Raw genomic sequence first — 18,638 nt, 5'->3', positions numbered from 1 at the left:
CTCAGATGAAAACCTCGAAGACACTTTTGTTTACGTGGATAATGTCACAGTGTGCGGTAGGGATCAGAGGGAACATGATAGGAATCTGGACAGATTCTTGAGCATTGCTAGAAAATATAATCTGACTCTCAACTACGAGAAATGCGTATTCTCGGCAAGGTCAATTGACCTTCTCGGCTACACAATAGCCGACGGCACAATTAAGCCTGATCCTGAGCGATTGCGCCCGCTCCGTGAGCTTCCACCACCTCAGGACTTGCAAACAATGCGCCGGGTGATCGGGATGTTCGCTTACTATGCGAGATGGATTTCGCAATACTCCGAGAAAATACATCCCCTAGTGCATTGCAAAAACTTTCCACCAGATGCCGCTGTCGAAAGAGCTTTCCACAATCTCAAGGATGATATCAGTAAGTCCGTGGTTTTATCGATCGACAGCTCGGTGCCCTTCGTGGTGGAGACCGACGCTTCAAATCACGCCATAGCTGCTACACTTAATCAGTCTGGGCGGCCGGTCGCGTTCTTCTCGAGAACTCTCTCTAGAAGCGAGCAGAGACACTCGGCAATAGAGAAGGAAGCGTACGCCATCGTTGAAGCGCTGCGGAAATGGAGACATTATTTACTGGGAAACCACTTCACGCTCGTTACGGACCAACGATCCGTGGCTTTCATGTTTGATGGGAAAAATAACGGGAAAATTAAGAATGAAAAAATTATGAGATGGCGGATAGACCTAGCTTGCTACAGATACGACATTGTTTACCGGCCCGGGAAAGAAAACCCTGCTGCAGATACCTTCTCCCGGGTCTACAGTTCGGCAACAATCAGTCAGGCTTTGCAAGACCTCCATGTGTCTCTGTGCCACCCAGGGGTAACCAGGATGGCACATTTCGTACGCAGACAAAATCTTCCCTATTCTGTTGAAGATATTAAACAAATGAATGCTTCATGCCCTGTTTGTGCTGAACTAAAACCCAGATTCTATGGCGCGGCATCTGGCAGACTGATCAAGGCTACTTCCCCCTTCGAGAGACTAAACATCGACTTCAAAGGGCCCCTACCGACCGAAACAGACAACAGATACATATTCACCGTTGTTGATGAATATTCAAGGTTCCCTTTCGCGTTTCCGTGCTCGGATATGACCTCGGGCACTGTCGTAAAATGTCTCTCTGACCTCTTCGCTATGTTTGGGAGACCTTCGTACATACATTCAGACAGAGGGCCGTGTTTCATGTCGGCCGGGCTAAAACAATTCCTATTAGAGCACGGCATAGCAACTAGTCGAACGACGGGTTACAACCCACAGGGAAACGGGCAGGTGGAACGGTATAATGGAGTAATTTGGAAAGCCGTAACTCTGGCGCTGAAATCGAGAGGACTGAGCCCCGAGCGATGGGAGGTTACTCTTCCTGACGCTCTGAATTCCATACGCTCTTTGCTCTGCACGTCCACAAATGCCACTCCTCACGAACGTATGTTTACTCACCAACGACGTTATGTTGACGGTCAAACGGTGCCCAACTGGCTGACCCACCCCGGTACAGTGTTCATGAAACGCCCGGTACGACAAAGCAAGTATGAACCGCTGGTGGAGGGGGTCGAACTCATTGACACTAATCCAGAGTATGCTCATGTCAGGCTCCCGGATGGCAGGGAGACCACTGTGTCGGTTCGCCATCTGGCTCCCTCAGGTACTCCTCCCGCCAGTACACCACCTTCTGGCACTCCTCCTTCTGACATTTCCCCCCCAGGAACTCCGCCAGGCGACGGGGCTGCCGCGTTCCACCCGAGAGCGATCGAGGAGTCATCCCCGGCACAAGTCGAGGCTCACCAAGAGGATCGGGAGTCTCCCTCAAGTGAAACTGCCGTTTACTCCCGGAGAGGTCGACGAATAAGGCCCCCTCGACGACTCAATCTGTAAAGGGGATTATCGGCATTCTCGCTGCTCATGCTCCTATATGCCCATTATATCATATATCGATGCTCATTTCCATGCTCCTACAACTCAAAATAATCACTGCTTGGCATGTATGCTTCTGTAGATCTATTAGTCCGCGTTGCTTGAAATGTATACTCCTATAGTGCTAAAGCAATCATGGTGTGTAAGATGGGCCCCTAGTTACATTTTAAAGGTGGGGAGAATGTGGTGAATTAACGTGAATTGAGGGACATGACGCGGGATCACATGTTGTGCGTCTCGCGTATAAGGGGATGTCTCTGCGGCACGAGTGATTGTCCCCGGGGCATTGCTATTGACATCGGCTGTCCACTTGATGCTCGTTAACTGAAGGTGCTCATTGACTGGTGAGAATGGAGATTATATCGAACTCCGTGCTTACGCGGATTGTCTGCAATGGTTAACTGCACATGTATACGTTACTGCTTATGTACTCCTAGCTGAACCTGTATTTCCTGGTGTGCCCACAGAAGCGGCTCCAATCAAATGGAATAAAGCCTAAACTCTGAAGGTTCATCTCTCGCTCTCATTTCAAGCCTGGATCTTAGTTTTGATCTAGGAAACCCGTAATCCCAGTGGATCCGACTCCTCATTCAGCACCTTGACGGACCCAAAAATTATATCTAGCGTCGCCGCAAAGATGACTGCATCATCTGCGAAATCAAGGTCATAAATCTTGACATTCCCAAACGATGCACTGCAGCTTGATATCTCCAACATCCTCCTGAGAATACAGTCCATACGAGTGCTGAAAAGTGTGGGGGCCAGTACACACCCCTGACGAACTCCAGTAACAACTGGAAATAAGTCAGAGATGGTATCACCACATCTCACAGCACTCTCAGTACCAGAATAGAGTTCAGACATCAGATCGATCAGTTTTGGTGGCACCCCACGGAAACCAAGAATCCTCCAGAGGGCATTCCGATTCACTGAATCAAACGCGTTACAGAGATCGACAAAGGCTGCAAGCAGCCCCTGCCGAAACTCTCGGCTGTGTTCGGTGAGGACCCGAAGAGCAAGGATATGGTCAATCGTTGACCTCTTTGGTGTAAAGCCTGACAGCTCTGGACGCCGGTGCTCAAGCAGATGGTGGCAAACCCTATCAATAATTATCTGAGCAAAGCCCTTGCCCGGCGGACACTCTTCGGCAGACACAGCAGCTCAGTCCATGTCCAGTTGTCTGCCTGTCTGTCTCTGTGTATGCCTCTCTCGAAGTAGACTTCCTCTTCTTCTCCGTCTCTTTCCTTTATAAGGCATGAGGACCAATGGTACCAAGCTTCTGCTCTGCCTCAACCACAATGCTCCACTTCCCCCCTGTCCTCAGACATCTCTCTCCACACCCCAACCACCCCCACCTCACACAATCTTTCCATCTCAACCACGATCTAACTCTTTTCCTCCGAACTTGCTACCTCAACCTATCCACTCCCCTTGCCATTCTCTCTTCCTCAAGACTAGTCTCATTAATTGATCATGTCCTCCAATCCTGGAAAATCTTATTCTCACCCTATAGCTGTGGAATTAAGCAACTCCAACTATCTATCTCCTTGGTCATCCACTGGAAGAAGTTCAGTCTCTATCGTTTTACACTTTGGCACCATTCCATCATTAACAGTCCGCGAAAGTCTTGTGGTGCGAGATAACCATTACAGCTTAGTTCAAAAACACAATAGGTCGAAATTAAATCACAACAACTAAAATGGTACATGAAGAAGTTGCCATGATTGGTCAACACCCACAATATTTCATGGTTTACTGAACACACATACAGTTTGTGTATGTATGTATATATATACCAAAGGAATCATACTATACATGAATCATGGCAGAAAACTGAGTCACATTGCCCAGATTATCAAAATATATTCATTCCGGGTGATCAAGTGAAGGAGACATAAGCTTTCACATGTCGTCAATTCATGAAATTGAGTTACCTGAAATGGCCAAATTAGTCTTGAGATAAGTGAAATCAAGGAGTGTACTGTTTCCTTAGCACCCAATAAAACATCGCTCTTATATACACTCAAAATATTTAAACTGCTCTGGCTATATTTTAACACCTAATAGTCATCATAATACGTCCTATAAAAACATTAAAACTGAATGATCAGGCACATCACCAGATGTTCTATAATTTAAAAAATGAAACATTTTTGTATGTGGTAGTCATTTCTAACATTTTCAACAAAAAAAATTTCAGTTCCAACATAAAAGTTTCTTTTAAGGAGTTGCAAGTACATTATATGAGTAGATAAACTACAAATAGAGTTCAAAATTTACTACAAATGCAAAACTCAAAGTAATCCAAAATATGGCAACTTATTTATTACCTCCACCACCGGAAGTGGACCCCTGTCTGTTTGTCTGTCTGTGAGTAGGGTATCTCTGAAGGTTATGGACAGATTTGGACGAAATTCGGTGGACAGGTTGTGTGACACAAACCAAGGCCCAGTTGTATAAAATTCCCTCATCCTTAAGGGAAGATTCCCCTTGAGGTACACTATGATTCCTTAGTGATGAATTTCCTTGAGGGCTGTTGCATAAACAACCCTTAGGAATCCTCAAGTCAGGATTTTCTTGAGGTTGAGGAAATCCTTCAGGAGCCATTGCTATACTAGGCAACCAATCAGATTAGGGACAGGAAGAGGTGTCCGAAAGCTTGATGGTGATGAAGCGATCTACAAACTGGTTTCAGGAAGAGACAGAAGCACGAGTGGAGGCTTTTTTCAAGCACAAGCGAGACAATACATTGTATTGTTGTATGATGTGTGTTGTTGAAGTACTTTTATGTTTAATTGCAACACTATAATGAGGTTGAGTAGTATGGGGAGGTTGTTGTATGTGAACAATCTGGCTGTTGTGGTGGAGAGTCGGCGAGAGATGCAGGAGGTCCTGAGGGAGTGGAAGGAGGCATTTGGGATGCATGGGCTGAAGATGTGTACAGAGAAGACTGAGGTGATGTGGGTCGGGAAGCAGAGAAAAGAAGACCAGGGATGGTAAGTCCGAGGCAGGGATGCAGAGGAGGATTCAGGTGGTTGTGAATGTTTAGAGGAGGGTGGAAGGAGTAATGGCAGACAGAGAGATATCAAGAAAATGGAAAGGGAAGGTTCTAATGTCATATGTAACGCCGACCTACCTTTAAGGCCTAGAGGCAGGGGCACTGACAGAGACAACAACAGAGGCTGCAGGTTTGTGAGAACAACTGGATCAGGAGGATTGTGGGAGTGAAGAGGGAGAGTGGATAGGAGGAGGATGGATGAACTGAGGGAGGAGATTGGTGTGCAGATGAGCTTGACAGGGAGATTGTTGAAATTCCAGCTGAGATGGGCTGGAAACTTAGTGCGGATGGGGGAAGAGAATGGCAAAGAGCGGATAGATTGAGGGAACAAGGAAGGAGGAAAAGAAGTAAATCGTGGTTGAGATGGGAGGATTGTGCGAGGAGGGATAACCATATGGTAGGGGTGATTGGAGAGCGGAGAGTGTTGGTGGAGGACAGAGTGAGGTGGAAGAGTATCATGGTCAAGGCAGGGCAGAATCTTGGTGCCATTGGATCTCACCCCTTATAAAGGGAAGAGGAGGAGAACAACTATAACTATAAATACTGTATAATTGTTTAGAATCCATCAATTTGGATAAGACCTGGGTCCAGAGGGAAACCCAGAACTCCCCAGAGTCAAACGAGGCCCCACACGTCTCTCTATGATGCAGGATTGATGAGTTATGGACCTCGTAACACGCCGCATTCAATCTATTTAGAATGTATGCAGTTGACAGTTTTTCCTGGGGTTTACCATCGGTATCAATTGAATTGGTATCTAAATAATCTCAACACAAAGTAAAAATATTCACATCATGCAGTGTTTCCATCCATAGGGCTCACTTGGGCGGCCACCGAAGTCAAATTTCTGGCCGCCCAACTGCTTAAACACCCATTTCTGGCCGTCCAAATGACTTAACAACATTGTCCACATGTATATACTGTTACGGTTGTGGAAATTCACAGATCACCATTCAGGTTCCCCGAAGATCAGTTATGTCGATAAGTGTGTGTTCCAGGTTAGATTTCCCCACCAATGTATAACGGGAATTATTCATGTGCCGGGCTGTGCATCTTCAGTTTGCCGTTATTCTGTCTCTATCTTTTATTTTAACAACAACGACAATAACAACAACCAGAGCAATTCATCGACCACATTCGCCTTCGATTGGGGCGGATCCCACCTGAATGAGGGTTCAAAGGTGAAGATAAGGAGGACGCTGATTTCGGGCGGAAAAAGCCCACCACAGCCCCTCCCTTGGAGGCGATAAAAAGCCGCGTTCGCTCGCCGGAAGAGGGCGCGTGAGAGAGAGCCGGTTGAGAATTGGAGGAAGTGGAGTGTCGTCGTGGGGTTGGTAGGTCAAGATCGCTGGAGCAGTAGCTCGTGGGAGAAGCCTTGGAGCGCAGCCAGACGGCAGTGGAGAGTCGGGCGCGTCACAAGGCCCTTGACCCACCAAGCCGCCATTCGAAGCCGCTGCAGCGTTGGCAACGAGCCAGCGAGACGGAGACACCAAGGGTTGCCAACCCAGACCAGGACCCAGCGAGTCACCACGAGTGTGGCCAGGTAGCCCGCTCGGTCTCTCGGAGCCCCTTTGGTCATCCCGGCTCTGAACAATAATAAAGGCTTACGAGCCTGTTCTTTCTTTCTTGGGTTTTTGGATGAAAGTCTGTGGCACCTTGTCTCTAAGTAGAATTGTGAGTAAGTACGTGCTTGTACATAATAAGTAGACATCGACTGTAGGCTTTTTGATCGTGTCCTGCCCCCATTCCCCCATTGACTGCATACGTGCCTGTACGAATAAACGTCCCCATTTTTGAATGTCACCTGCTCGTTGCGTCCCTTCCTACATTGACTGCCATAATTGCATTCAGGATATTAGCTGGCTTATTATAAGCCGATAAAACGTACATCTGGTCCGACGGGACTTGGCAACATAAAACCGCTTGGTAATCGCATACGGAGTGAGCTGCTTAAGCGGCTCGTTTTCATGCAGGTCCCGTCGAGGTATAAACTCCCGGCATATCTGTCCGCGCGAATAATTAGGTACATTGACAATTTGGCGATCGACCCTATAGCGCGTGGACAGAAGAGTTGGCTGGTTTATGGTGTGTTAAAAAACACCCGTAGCTGGGTTTCGGCGTTGATCTGGAAGCTGTGACTAATTTCCACGTGCGGTTGGCGCGCGCGCGCCTGCAATTGGGCTAAAGGCGGTCATCCGCACACTGAACGGGCGAAAATCTACAACAATACAACCTTCTATCATCACAAACCTTGATTTCTAGTGATGATGGATGTGGGGGAAGTGGTGGGTGGTGGTGGTGGAGGTTGATGGTAGGGGTAGTGATGGAGTGGGAGAGGTGGTGGTGATGGGTGTAGGGGAAGTGATGGTTGGTGGTGGTGGGTGATGGTGGGGATAGTGATGGAGTGGGAAAGGTGGTGGTGATGGGTGTGGGGGAAGTTATGGGTGGTGGTGGTGGTGGTGATGGTGGTGTGGTGATGGGATAGGAGGGATGGTGATGGTGGAGGTGGTGGTGATGGTTGAACTAATGGTGCTCGTGGAATATTTACCCATTTATTCACTCATCTATTGTAACTTGTCGATGTACTATTTTTGTTCATCTGGTAACTACTTTTCTGTTGAAAATGCAATTTGATTTATTATGCTGAAAGTGTGTTCCCTTTTGATAACTGTTAAAGGCAGAGTAACCTTTGGGTAGTCAGCCTTTAGGCTGGAGAGATGTAAATAAACTGAATACACACTGTACACCAGCGTTTGTTGTCAACTTATAATATCCATGTCATAATTATATTGTAGATTGGTACACTGAGTGCCTCACACAAGTACAGAGTATATTCAATACAAATTTATTTCTTGGAAATATTGATCAGACAATCAATTTTGTTTGGATATATCAGAAATGTTTTTATGAAATCCCATGCATGGTTAATGGAATGTAAGTTGAGATATTAAAAAGATCATTGATGGGTGTTACAACCAGAACAGAGATTTTAAATATTTATGGTGAAGATACATGCATGCTAAATATAAGATATGTTGTAAGTGAGAATTTTTTTTACAAAATTGATGATGCCAAGATACTAATTTGTGTCTCTACTTGCATGCTCAGAATGCCCCAGAATGCACTTACGAGCATCTAAAATTGCTAAATTTCCTGGGGGAGAACCCCCAGACCCCTCCCCCCCCCGACAACGAAAGGGGGGAGGCACCCCCTCTCCACGGCCTGCAAAATTATACATGTTGGCAGTTTTACCCAAGTCATTTTATAACCCAGGGAAAACCCTGATCATGAAAATACCACTACACTAGCAGCACGGACTCACAACTTGTTCAGGTGCACCTGCAGTACCTGCACCAGAACACAATTTTACATCGGCCCCGATTTCATGTGTTAAATACCATGGGATTGTCAGTTCGATGGAGTTTATAAATAAATTATTTCAAAGTTATTGTTGTGGAAATGACTCCTGGCAGATCAAAGATCCTAAGTATAATTCAAGTTGTTCCTTCGGACGTGTTTTAGATCAGGGTGATATCATCAAAGACGTCAAGCGGGTTGAGACCGTCTCTGAAAACATGTTTGCGACGTCTTGCACAATGATAAATCGATCTCTTCGTGGCCAATTTCCATGAAGAGCACCATTTGGAAACTCAAAGGTTGGTGTTTAAGGAAGGGGGAGTGCTCCCTTGAGTTTAAGGAAGGCTTTCAGAAAAAAATTAAGGAATCTTCGAATATTCAACGATCCTCAAATTATGGATGTCATGAAGGGGAAACGAAGAAATATTGAAGTAAATCCTTAAATCTTTCCTTAAGAATGGTTTATGCAACCAGGCCTAAATCATTAGATTTTGGTGAGGATCATAACACTGGAATTTCCTCAGTGGTTGATTCTTCACCAATGAGAGATATGGCCAAAAACGATAAATGATATCTGAAAAGGTGGTGGATGGATTATGACAAAACTTGGTGGATGAGTTGGGTTAGTGACAAGAACAAACCAATTCGATTTCAGTTAAGGTCCGGATGCAGACCTGGCCTATCAGTGAGATACAAAATGTAAACTGTTCAGCCTGGCAGAGGTATGCGCTCTTCCGAGTGCCGTTCTAGTTTCACATGCGTTTCTTGTCGGATCTTTTCCTGTTCTACTCTTCAGGACCATAATCCGAGACCTAAACTTTCCTGTGATCTCTCTGATCTTAAAAGATCTGTTGTTTTTTCCCATTGTTTCCACTTTCTATTTCAATATATGCCTCTTTAAAATATCTCTGCTTTTCATAGCATGTCGTTGGAAGTCAGCATTTAGCCGCTTAATGTCCTCTCCTGTTGCACCTTTGGTTTTCATGTCTCTTCTTCTGTCTGCAATATCTACTGTCTCTTCTGACAGCCATTTAGTCTTCTTCTTTCTTCTTCCTTTTGGGATGTCGTTTTTAGCCTCTTCTTTTACAATGTCTTCAATCTCGTGCCACAATTTGTATGGCATTCTGTCAATCAAGTCCAGCTATGCAAAATGGGTTTGTTTTTGTAAATTTATTGCATATTGTTAAGATACGTTTTCAAGGTCATATCTGGTCGGGGTTTTGGATTTTTTTTTCCACCTTTCTCAATTTCCATGACTCCACCCTCTGCCATCTGTCATCCCTCAGATCAGCCAGCAGCAGCCTCTTCACTCTCTGCAGATCTGGATAAAATCACAAGCTGGTCCAACACGTGAAACATGTCTTTCAACCCTGACAAATCTTACACTCTCACTATGTTTCTCCGAAAGAACCGTCTGGAACCACCCCCCCCCCACCCCCCATCTACTTTCTCAACAATACACTTGAAGAAGTCCTTTCATTCAAGCTTCTGGGTCTCACTTTCTGCCACAATCTTTCCTGGGAAAGCCACATTTCCAAGCTGGCCTCCAAAGCCAGTCACCGATTGGGAATCTTCCGTCGTGCAAGGTCCTTCCTTGGCACACCTGAGCTCCTGACCACATACAAAGCTTTTGCCCACAGCCTGATAGAGTAGTGCTCTCCCCTCTGGGCTGGTGCTCCTGCCTCTCACCTTTCTTGGCGTCACACTGTGGAAACCAAGGCATTTCGGATCATTGGTATCTCCCGCTGTGAGGCCGAGTCTTTGGATCTCTCACTCTCTCACTGCAGGCAGGTTGGTGGTCTGTCTGTCCTCTACCGTCTCCTCTCTTGTCTTACCCCCCCTGCTCTGTCTGAGATATGCCCCCCACATATTTCCACAGGATGCTCAAGATCCACAAGCAATCCCCTTCTGGTAAAACTACCAAAATCAAGAATCACTGCTCACCTTCACTCTTTCATCCCTCTTTTTCCCCATCTTTGGAAAAAACTCCCACACTCTCTTCAATCCCACTCTTCCTTCCAGGTCTTCAAAACAGCTGTTCACCACCATCTCTTATCTTCCCCCATCCAAAACCATGATCTTTTCTACACCCACTAACCCACCCCAAACCCACCTCCTTCAAATCCCCTGCTTTCTTTCCTGAAAGTCCCTGTCGTGTCCATCTTGTTTACCCTGTGTACCCCACCCAATCTCTCTCCCTTCAACAGATCTCTTCATGTCTCTGTTCCACACTGTTTTTTCCTTCCCTCCCCCTCCCCCTTGTCTCCTGCTCCTCTTGTTGTATGTTCTGTTTATTCGCTCTCAAACGAGCCTCGATAGTGTACACAAAAAAAAATTGACTTGTAGTTTTACCACAAGAAGGTCATGATCTGTCCCATCGTCTGTGCTTGGCAGAGTATTGGCAAATTGCACAGCACTTCTCCATCTTCAGTTGATTACAATGTGGTCAATCTTATTTGTATGTTGCCCATCAGGTGAAGCCCATGCGTAGAGTTCACGCTTAGGTTGTTTTAACCATGTCTTTGCTATTACAAGCTTTCTCCACACAGAAATCCAGCATTCGCTCCCCTGGCTCATTTTGGATAGCAAGTCTGTACTTTCCTGCAATCCCTGGTGCTCCTACTTCTCCAATTTTTGCATTCCAGTCTCTCATAATAATGAAAAGGCACATGTTCCATCAGTTCCTGTAACTTTCCTTAAAACTTCTCTACATTTTCAATCATTTGCTGCAGAAGTTGGAGCATACATCAGAATAATGATGGTGATCAGAGGATGTCCTTTCAACCTCACTGATATGAACCCATCATTGACTGGGTTGTATCCCAGTACAGACCCTGCCATCTTCTTATTGCAAATCACGACCACTCCATTTATTTTACAGGTTTTGAGATCAGAAAAGAACAATTTGTAATCATCAGATTGAAACTGCCCCAAACCAGTCCATCCAAGTTCACTTATCCACACAATTTCAGTTCTTGTCCTCTCCGTGTCTCTGTTTACATTGTCTAACTTTCCCTGATTCATTAACATTACATTCCATGATCCGATTTCGTGAACGTTTGAGAAGCTCGGAATTTGATTTTTCAGTACTGGCAACCTCAGTGACTAGATTTCCTTGTGGATTTGATCCAGCCCCGTCATAACGGCCAGCCTTGGTGGAGGCTTAACAGTTAAGGCAGTTGGCTTCGGATTTTAAGGTCCCGAGTTCAAACCTCAGACGTGCCAAAATAGCACTAAGACTAGTCGACTGAGCCTGACATCCTTTATTGGTTGTCGAAGCGAGTTCCATTTTGCTGGGAGTAACCTATTAGTGTTGCTGGGAGTAAGCCAAGCTTGCTGGACATTAAGTTAAGTTATTAGTGCCGGAGTGGTAAACCATTCAGAATTGTAACTCCGAGCCAATGAAATTGCCTAACGACATGAGCAGGATGAATTTTTAAAAAGAAAGAAGTTGATTTTCAAGAGTATCAGAGAGATCATCGACATAGACAAACAATAATGTCGGTCTGGAGGAACCCGAGCCTGAAGGAAAATATTGTCGAAAAGAACACCATCAAGGTGTTTCTGCTCATCAAGGAGAAAAGGACCAGCTGCTGTTTCTGCTCACAGAGGAAATCAAACAACCAGTTGATCCGGGGCCCTGGATACCAAGAGAAACCAGAACAACACTTGATAGAGTGCATACCTCCACAGGCTGTACAGTTTACATTTTGTATCCCACTGACAGGCCAGATCTGCTGACCTGAATCAAAATACAATTAGATTGATCTCGTCATCTAACCAACTCATCCACCAAATTTCATTCAAATCCGTTCACAACTTTTTGAGATATCCTGTTCACAGACAGCCAAACAAACAAACAAACAAACAAACAAGAGAGACAGACAAACAGATAGACAGGGGTGAAAACATAACCTCCGTCCACCTTCGGTGGAGGAGGTAATAAATTCTGGATGTCAAATGGTATCAAAGGCTTGATAAATATCGAGAGAGATTGTTCTTGTCTCTTGTTTGTGGTTCAGGACGTCCATTCACCGCTGTGTCAGATGGAATAACATATACAAAGTGGAATGGTCAGGTCAGAAAACAAACTGGTTGTCAGAGATGAGATAGTGTCTGATATCCGTTGCAATGGTGTACTTGCAATCACTTTGCATGTGATAGGGAGAAGGTTGATGGGTCTGTAGTTGAGGGTATCAGTTTTGCGAACTTTCTTATGGATTGTAATAATGTTTGCAAATTTGCAAGAGGAGGAGGTCTCATTCAATAAGGACCTCTGAAAGAGCATCCGATAAGACTGAAGGACATTTCCTGAGGATTAGCCATCACTTGTGCAGTCAGGACCAGTTGCATGGCAGAACATGTGGCAGAGCATTACTTGTACAGACAAGAACAAAGAGGAACAGAAATACAAGTACATATTTACCCAAAACGCCGAAAATACAACCACCGACGGGCACACGCAACAACAAAACAAAAAGGACAAGACAATTCCAAATGATATTCCTAACTTCGGAGGCAGATGACTTGGATAGCAGCGCCACATGTACTCTACAATGAGGATACCGGAAGCTGTCGATCAATTGCTGTTGATCGTGAGCATGGAGTTTCAGAGGAATCATCTTGCTAAGCCAAGTGTTCATGGACAATGGTTAAAACACTGTGTTGAGACGGGTAAAGTTCTGTGCATATTTGAACGACCTGAAAATGGTAATTCTCCATCATTAATGCCTCAACGTGGCAACAATTTGTGGGTCGATCAAATCTGCTGGCCGTTCTGACCTGGTGTCGATTAAATTCAGCCATCATTTGGACTGTTATAGAATAATCAAAGGTTTGAGAAATATCTAGAGATGGTCCTATTCTCATGTTTGTGGTTCAAAACTGAAATTAATAAACAGTCTACATATCATGGATGGGTATCTGGCATTGCCCATGACTGTTCTCATACTGTTAGCATAAAAAAAAATTTTGTAGGGGCCTAAAACACTACCCAACATGCACTAAGGAATGAGGTTGGGGATCATTTAATAGTACCTTTCACATACAGTAGCTACAAAGGTGAAGGCACAATCGAGCAACTTTTTTAAAATATGCAAAACAAACAAAAAAATTAAACTTTTAAAAAATTTTTTCGAAATCTTCACAAAAATTTTTTTTTGCCTAAACCACTCCCCAGCACTTACTGATGAATCTCTGAAAGTTTGACGAAGATCCGTTTGGCCATCTCTGAGAAAAATGGTGACAGACAGACAGACAGACAAACATCTCTCGTAGTATAGAATATATACAGAGGCGCACCTTCACCATAAACAAACAATCTCAATGAAGTATTCGATTTTCAAGTCAATATGTTGTCATAAAAATCTGATGAGTAATCTCTGTAATTGTATTACTTGGCTAACTTCTGGATTATACTCTGAAAGAGCAATGTCAGATTTTAACAAAGATCAGTGCGTTGGCTTCCATCGGATTACTTATGATGAGGAATTAATCAAAACTGAGGTATTATTACTACCCCTTGATTGTTTTGGCTGGGTTTGAGTCACAGGCCAACTACAAACTATCGTCCTGGTGCTTCACAAAGACAAGTACAGTGCTTTATCAACGAGTATCCCATCCTTCCTTGCAGATGCAAATCCAGCTATCCAACACGTTAGTAATCGCTGTGGATGTTAATGATCCCACTCACAAAGAAGAGGCCATTGTGTGCTAATAGCCTGGCCAAATCATAAATCCGTACCATAATTGATGGGGGCCACTGCACTATCAGAATAATTAACTGCACCCCCCCCACCCCTCGAGAAATGATGCAACCAGCACAGGTTAACCACACATATGAGAGGGGGTTCAAAGGTTTTGCAATTCACATACTTAGAGGGTGCCTACAAAGTGGCTTCCTGCATTAATTAAAGCCTCTATGTATCAGTAAAATTCATGCCTAATTTCAAGTCTGTATTCCCATTGGTGGATGACTAATGCTGTTCACGTCCTTCTACAGTCATTGAAAGAATGACTTTTCAAAACTTGAGTGATGCATGATCCTTAGATTTTTGTGCAAGGAAGGATGCACTTCCTTGTAAAAATAATAATAATAATAACAATAAATCAATGGTTGCTGTTAGGGTGAGGATGCCCCTCACTATACCACAGAGACACAATGCATGGAGGAGTTTAAACACGAGACATGACCAATCCAGAAATAATATCTGCTGTGGAAAGCACAATACTTCCTGATCGCCTAATGAAGGTTGCAGAGCTTCCGACAAAATGGCAATGAATATATGAGCATGCCATATGTTTCTGCCATGTGAATGCCTCAACATGTCCAGTAAAGAGTTAATGGACCTCTTTAATGCTGCTAAGGGGTTTTTTTTGTGATCAGGTGGACAGACTGGTTCGTGGTGATGAGACATGGATTCACCAATGGGATCTTGAGATGAAGACTGAATCAATGCATCAGTGCAGTAAAGTGAACTGGTATTTCTATAACCAGTCCTCAGCCATCAAGATTATGTCCAGCTTCCTCCGGGATTCAAAATGGGTGCTGCTGAATGACCACTGGTCAACATTATGGTGACTTGCTGATCTGACGGCGTGAAGCCATCCACGAAAAACTCCGGGGGATGTTGACGCATGGTGTTCTGATGCTGCTCGACAATGCACCAGTTCACACGGCCAGTTTCATAAGACATTCGACAGTGTGGGTTCGAACAGTTGAATCAACAACCCTACAGCCCAGACTTGGCCCCGAGTTACAATTATTTATTCTGACATCTGAAGTCTAAACTGTGTGGTAAACAGATTTAAGACGATAATTCTTTGAAGTCTATCATTGACGAGTGGTTAAAAGAGCAGGAGAAGATGTACATTATCAGGGTGTTGCTCGTTTGAAGAACAAATGGACTCACTCAGTGAGTGCATTGAGATGAAAGGCGGTTCCAATAAGAAATAAAGTTGAAAATCCGTTAACTTATTTCTACATACCAGTCGCAAAATGTTTTGAAACCTCTTTTGTATATGCATGAAGATCTCTTTCTCGAGATTTGTTCCAGATGAGGGTTAGCGACAAAATATATTCTGGATAAAACTGAAATACAACAGGACTGTTAAATTATGTGAATCTTTTTGATAAATACCAGGACCAAAGCTCATGGAAGTGCTGAATAACAAAGCATAAGTATCCCTCATTTGCCATAAAATGCATCACTTTCCTGATTTTGTCGACAAAGGTTGGTGCAATGGCACAATATCATTATGCAGAACTTCAAAAATTTTAAAAAAAAGTTTGCCTGTGCAACCTCAAGTTCACAGAAATATCCCCAAGGCAGCATCCATTTTGTCCAAGAAATATGCGCAATAAATCCCAGGGCAGATTATCCCAAAATACGCAAGCATCTCTCGCTGCCTTTGTTGCTGCATTGGACATAAGTCGTTTTTCTTCCTCCAGTCGTGTCATCTCAGCCTCAATGAATCCTCGCCAAAATCGGTTCATTTTCAAGTCAATGCCGTGCTGTCTGCGCCTCCACAAAAACACTGTTCCAAATTCTAAAGTCTACCTCAACAACTCGCTGCCTTATCTTACTTCTACCTGCATTGGCATCTTGAAATAACAGAATTGGCAGAATACGGTCTCAATTTAATAAGTTTAAATTCTTCTGATAATGCTTCAATGGGAAAACAGAAGTCGTTATTTTACCGCGTAAGGGAAATATGTGAGTGAAAGTGACACATTAAATCATTTTCTAAACCATATATTAAATCTTCCCTCGATTATCTCCATCCTGCCTATGGTGACCTATAAGTAGCCACAAAAGCCTTGGAAATAACCCTAAAAGGCAACAACAAACTTGGAATTTATCTGGTGGCTTGCTTTTATCAATGGCTTTCAAACCTCTTCTGACATGTGCTGACCTCTAACCCCCCCATGTCTGTCTGACAAAGAGACTTCATACAAATCTTCCCAAGCTCTTAGTGTGCTCCTTCACCAAGGAGAACATTCCTACAGTGAGAAAAAAAAAGACTGCTCTGTACATTTTCCTTCCTGCAGCAAAAGAGAACTACTTCTCTTAGCATTAAACTGCATTCTGCGCCAATTAGATCTTTCCCATAATATATTCAACATTATTTGAGATGTATCCTCTGACTTCTCTATCAGGAAGGCCCTCACAGATAGTATCAACTGCTCTACAATTGTTCCCACTTTCATTCCTTTCGCGACTGCAAGTGCAATCTAAAACAGCACTCGGTAAAGCGCATACCTCCACCAAGCTGAAGTTTATGTTTTGTATTCCACTGAAAGGCTGGATCTGCATCTAGACATGAACCAAAATCGAATCAGCTTGTTCTTGTTGCCTTCTCAACTCATCCACCAAGTTTTGTCAAAATCCGTCCACAAGAATAACTTTTTAAAAAAAAATTATAGTATTGGTATCTGGATCCAGATCTTCAACAATATCGAATCAATTTGTCCTTATCACACACCAAATCTGTCCACCAAAGTTTGTCCAAATTCGTCCATAAAATTTTGAGATACCATGCTCACAGACGAACAAACAGACAAAAGAAGTGAATCCATAACGCCAGTCCACCTTTGGTGGTGGAGGTAATTAATGAGCATATCCATTATCAGACCAAATAATATTGGAGAAATTGTGCAACCCATTCCACTCTTTTTCCAGTCTCTTGTCAAGCATTTCCCAACATCTAAATACATTACATGATGGCAAATTTAATCAAAATAAATCAGGAAGCTGGACATCACTGGGGAGCCTCTCAGTTTATGTTGGAATGAACCATGCAGACATACATATACATTCACATACATCTGCTTCCCGAATACATATGCACAAGGTATGTACATTTGTATAGTTAGGAAGCTAACGCGTGTTGTACATTCCACATAGTGTGTTACACAAGACAGGCTCACTTTTACAATGATGTCATGTAATGGCCCACCTTCTGGATTTCAGTACTATTATAATCTCCAAATGGCATCAATAGTTCCCAGCTGCTGGCACTACAAAAGCTCATTGTGCAACACTCAAATTGCAAGAATCATAAAAATGAAGGTCATTATATCATTACACATCACTTTGTGAGAATATATATATATATATATATATATATATATACATATATATATATATATATATATATATATATATATATATATACATATATATATATATATATACACATATACACACACACATACACACACACACACACACACACACACACACACACACACACACACACACACACACACACACACACACACACACACACTCAGAAACTTATCTGGCTTTGTGAGGAATTGTTGAGGATCTCTTTTTACCTATGCTTTTATCTCACCGACTTGATTACTCCAGAACCAGAAGGTTGCCAAGGAGAGGACATATTAAGTATTGAATCAATAAAAACTTATTAAACCGAAAAGAGAGTGATCAGGGAAAGTTGTGAGTGGGATGTGGGGTGGGGTGGGTGTCGAGAGGATTGAGGGAGGGTGGCTGGATGTCACCAAGAAAAGAGAGAGAGAGAGAAAAAAAAAAAAGGTCATTCAGGTCACCAACTGGAAGGCAAGAGACAGGAAAATGGAGAGTTGGAAAAACAGAAGTGAGAAAGTAACCAAACCAAATTCTGAGTCTTGCAATAGGACCCTTGAAGATACAAGTTTAAAATGTTTGGACAGTACTCCTTTCAAACTCTCATTACCTCTTGCCAGAACCCTTTTCAAGTAACCATCCAAAAACCTTTCCCTCTTATTTTCACTTGCGCTGAACAAAATCCTGATTTTTACATGATTTTACATACAACATGCAAATGGATTTTCTTGCAACGACATCGATCGTGATAAAAAAGTAAAGATTAAAAAAAAAAAACCCAAAGTGTATGCTGACAAAAATTGATCTTGAAACAAAAACTTGCAAAACCACAAGAAATTTACAGTTATTTAATCTTTCTCCATAACCCTCCCCTTGACGCTGCAAAGACAACGTGCATAGAAAACATCACGTGCTGTGGTGTTAATAAAAATCACACCTCGTGGCTGTCTTAGCTTGCTGTACACGTGGATATCCATGGGTGAGTAAATGCTGGAAAGAATTTCTCGTCGCTGGGTTCCGGTCTCCTTGTGGCACGACTGGATGGAGCGCGTTTGCCAGTCAGTCCAGTAAAGTATATCACCATAGACTGTCAATGCGAATGGGTGTGGGAGATTTCCTGATATCACCACTTGCCTAGAACAATAAATAAAAA

General features: G+C 43.4%; 1 protein-coding gene across 2 annotated transcripts in view; it reads right to left on the bottom strand.

Annotated features, from left to right (window-relative positions):
• Positions 1–18,638, bottom strand: part of LRP6 (LDL receptor related protein 6) — a 198,813-nt gene that overhangs the window by 100,051 nt on the left and 80,124 nt on the right. For both annotated transcript variants that reach the window (XM_085884539.1, XM_085884538.1), the window contains exon 4: positions 18,423–18,619. In XM_085884539.1, the coding sequence (XP_085740665.1) occupies positions 18,423–18,619 (197 nt within the window). The remainder of the gene's footprint in view (positions 1–18,422; positions 18,620–18,638) is intronic.

The sequence above is a fragment of the Eptatretus burgeri genome, chromosome 6, assembly GCF_056783735.1.
Source record: "Eptatretus burgeri isolate ZD-2024b chromosome 6, Ebu_testis_v1, whole genome shotgun sequence".
NCBI classification, from domain to species: domain Eukaryota; kingdom Metazoa; phylum Chordata; class Myxini; order Myxiniformes; family Myxinidae; genus Eptatretus; species Eptatretus burgeri.
Note: the sequence above shows the minus strand (reverse complement) of the source record. Positions and strands in the feature narration are given on the sequence as shown.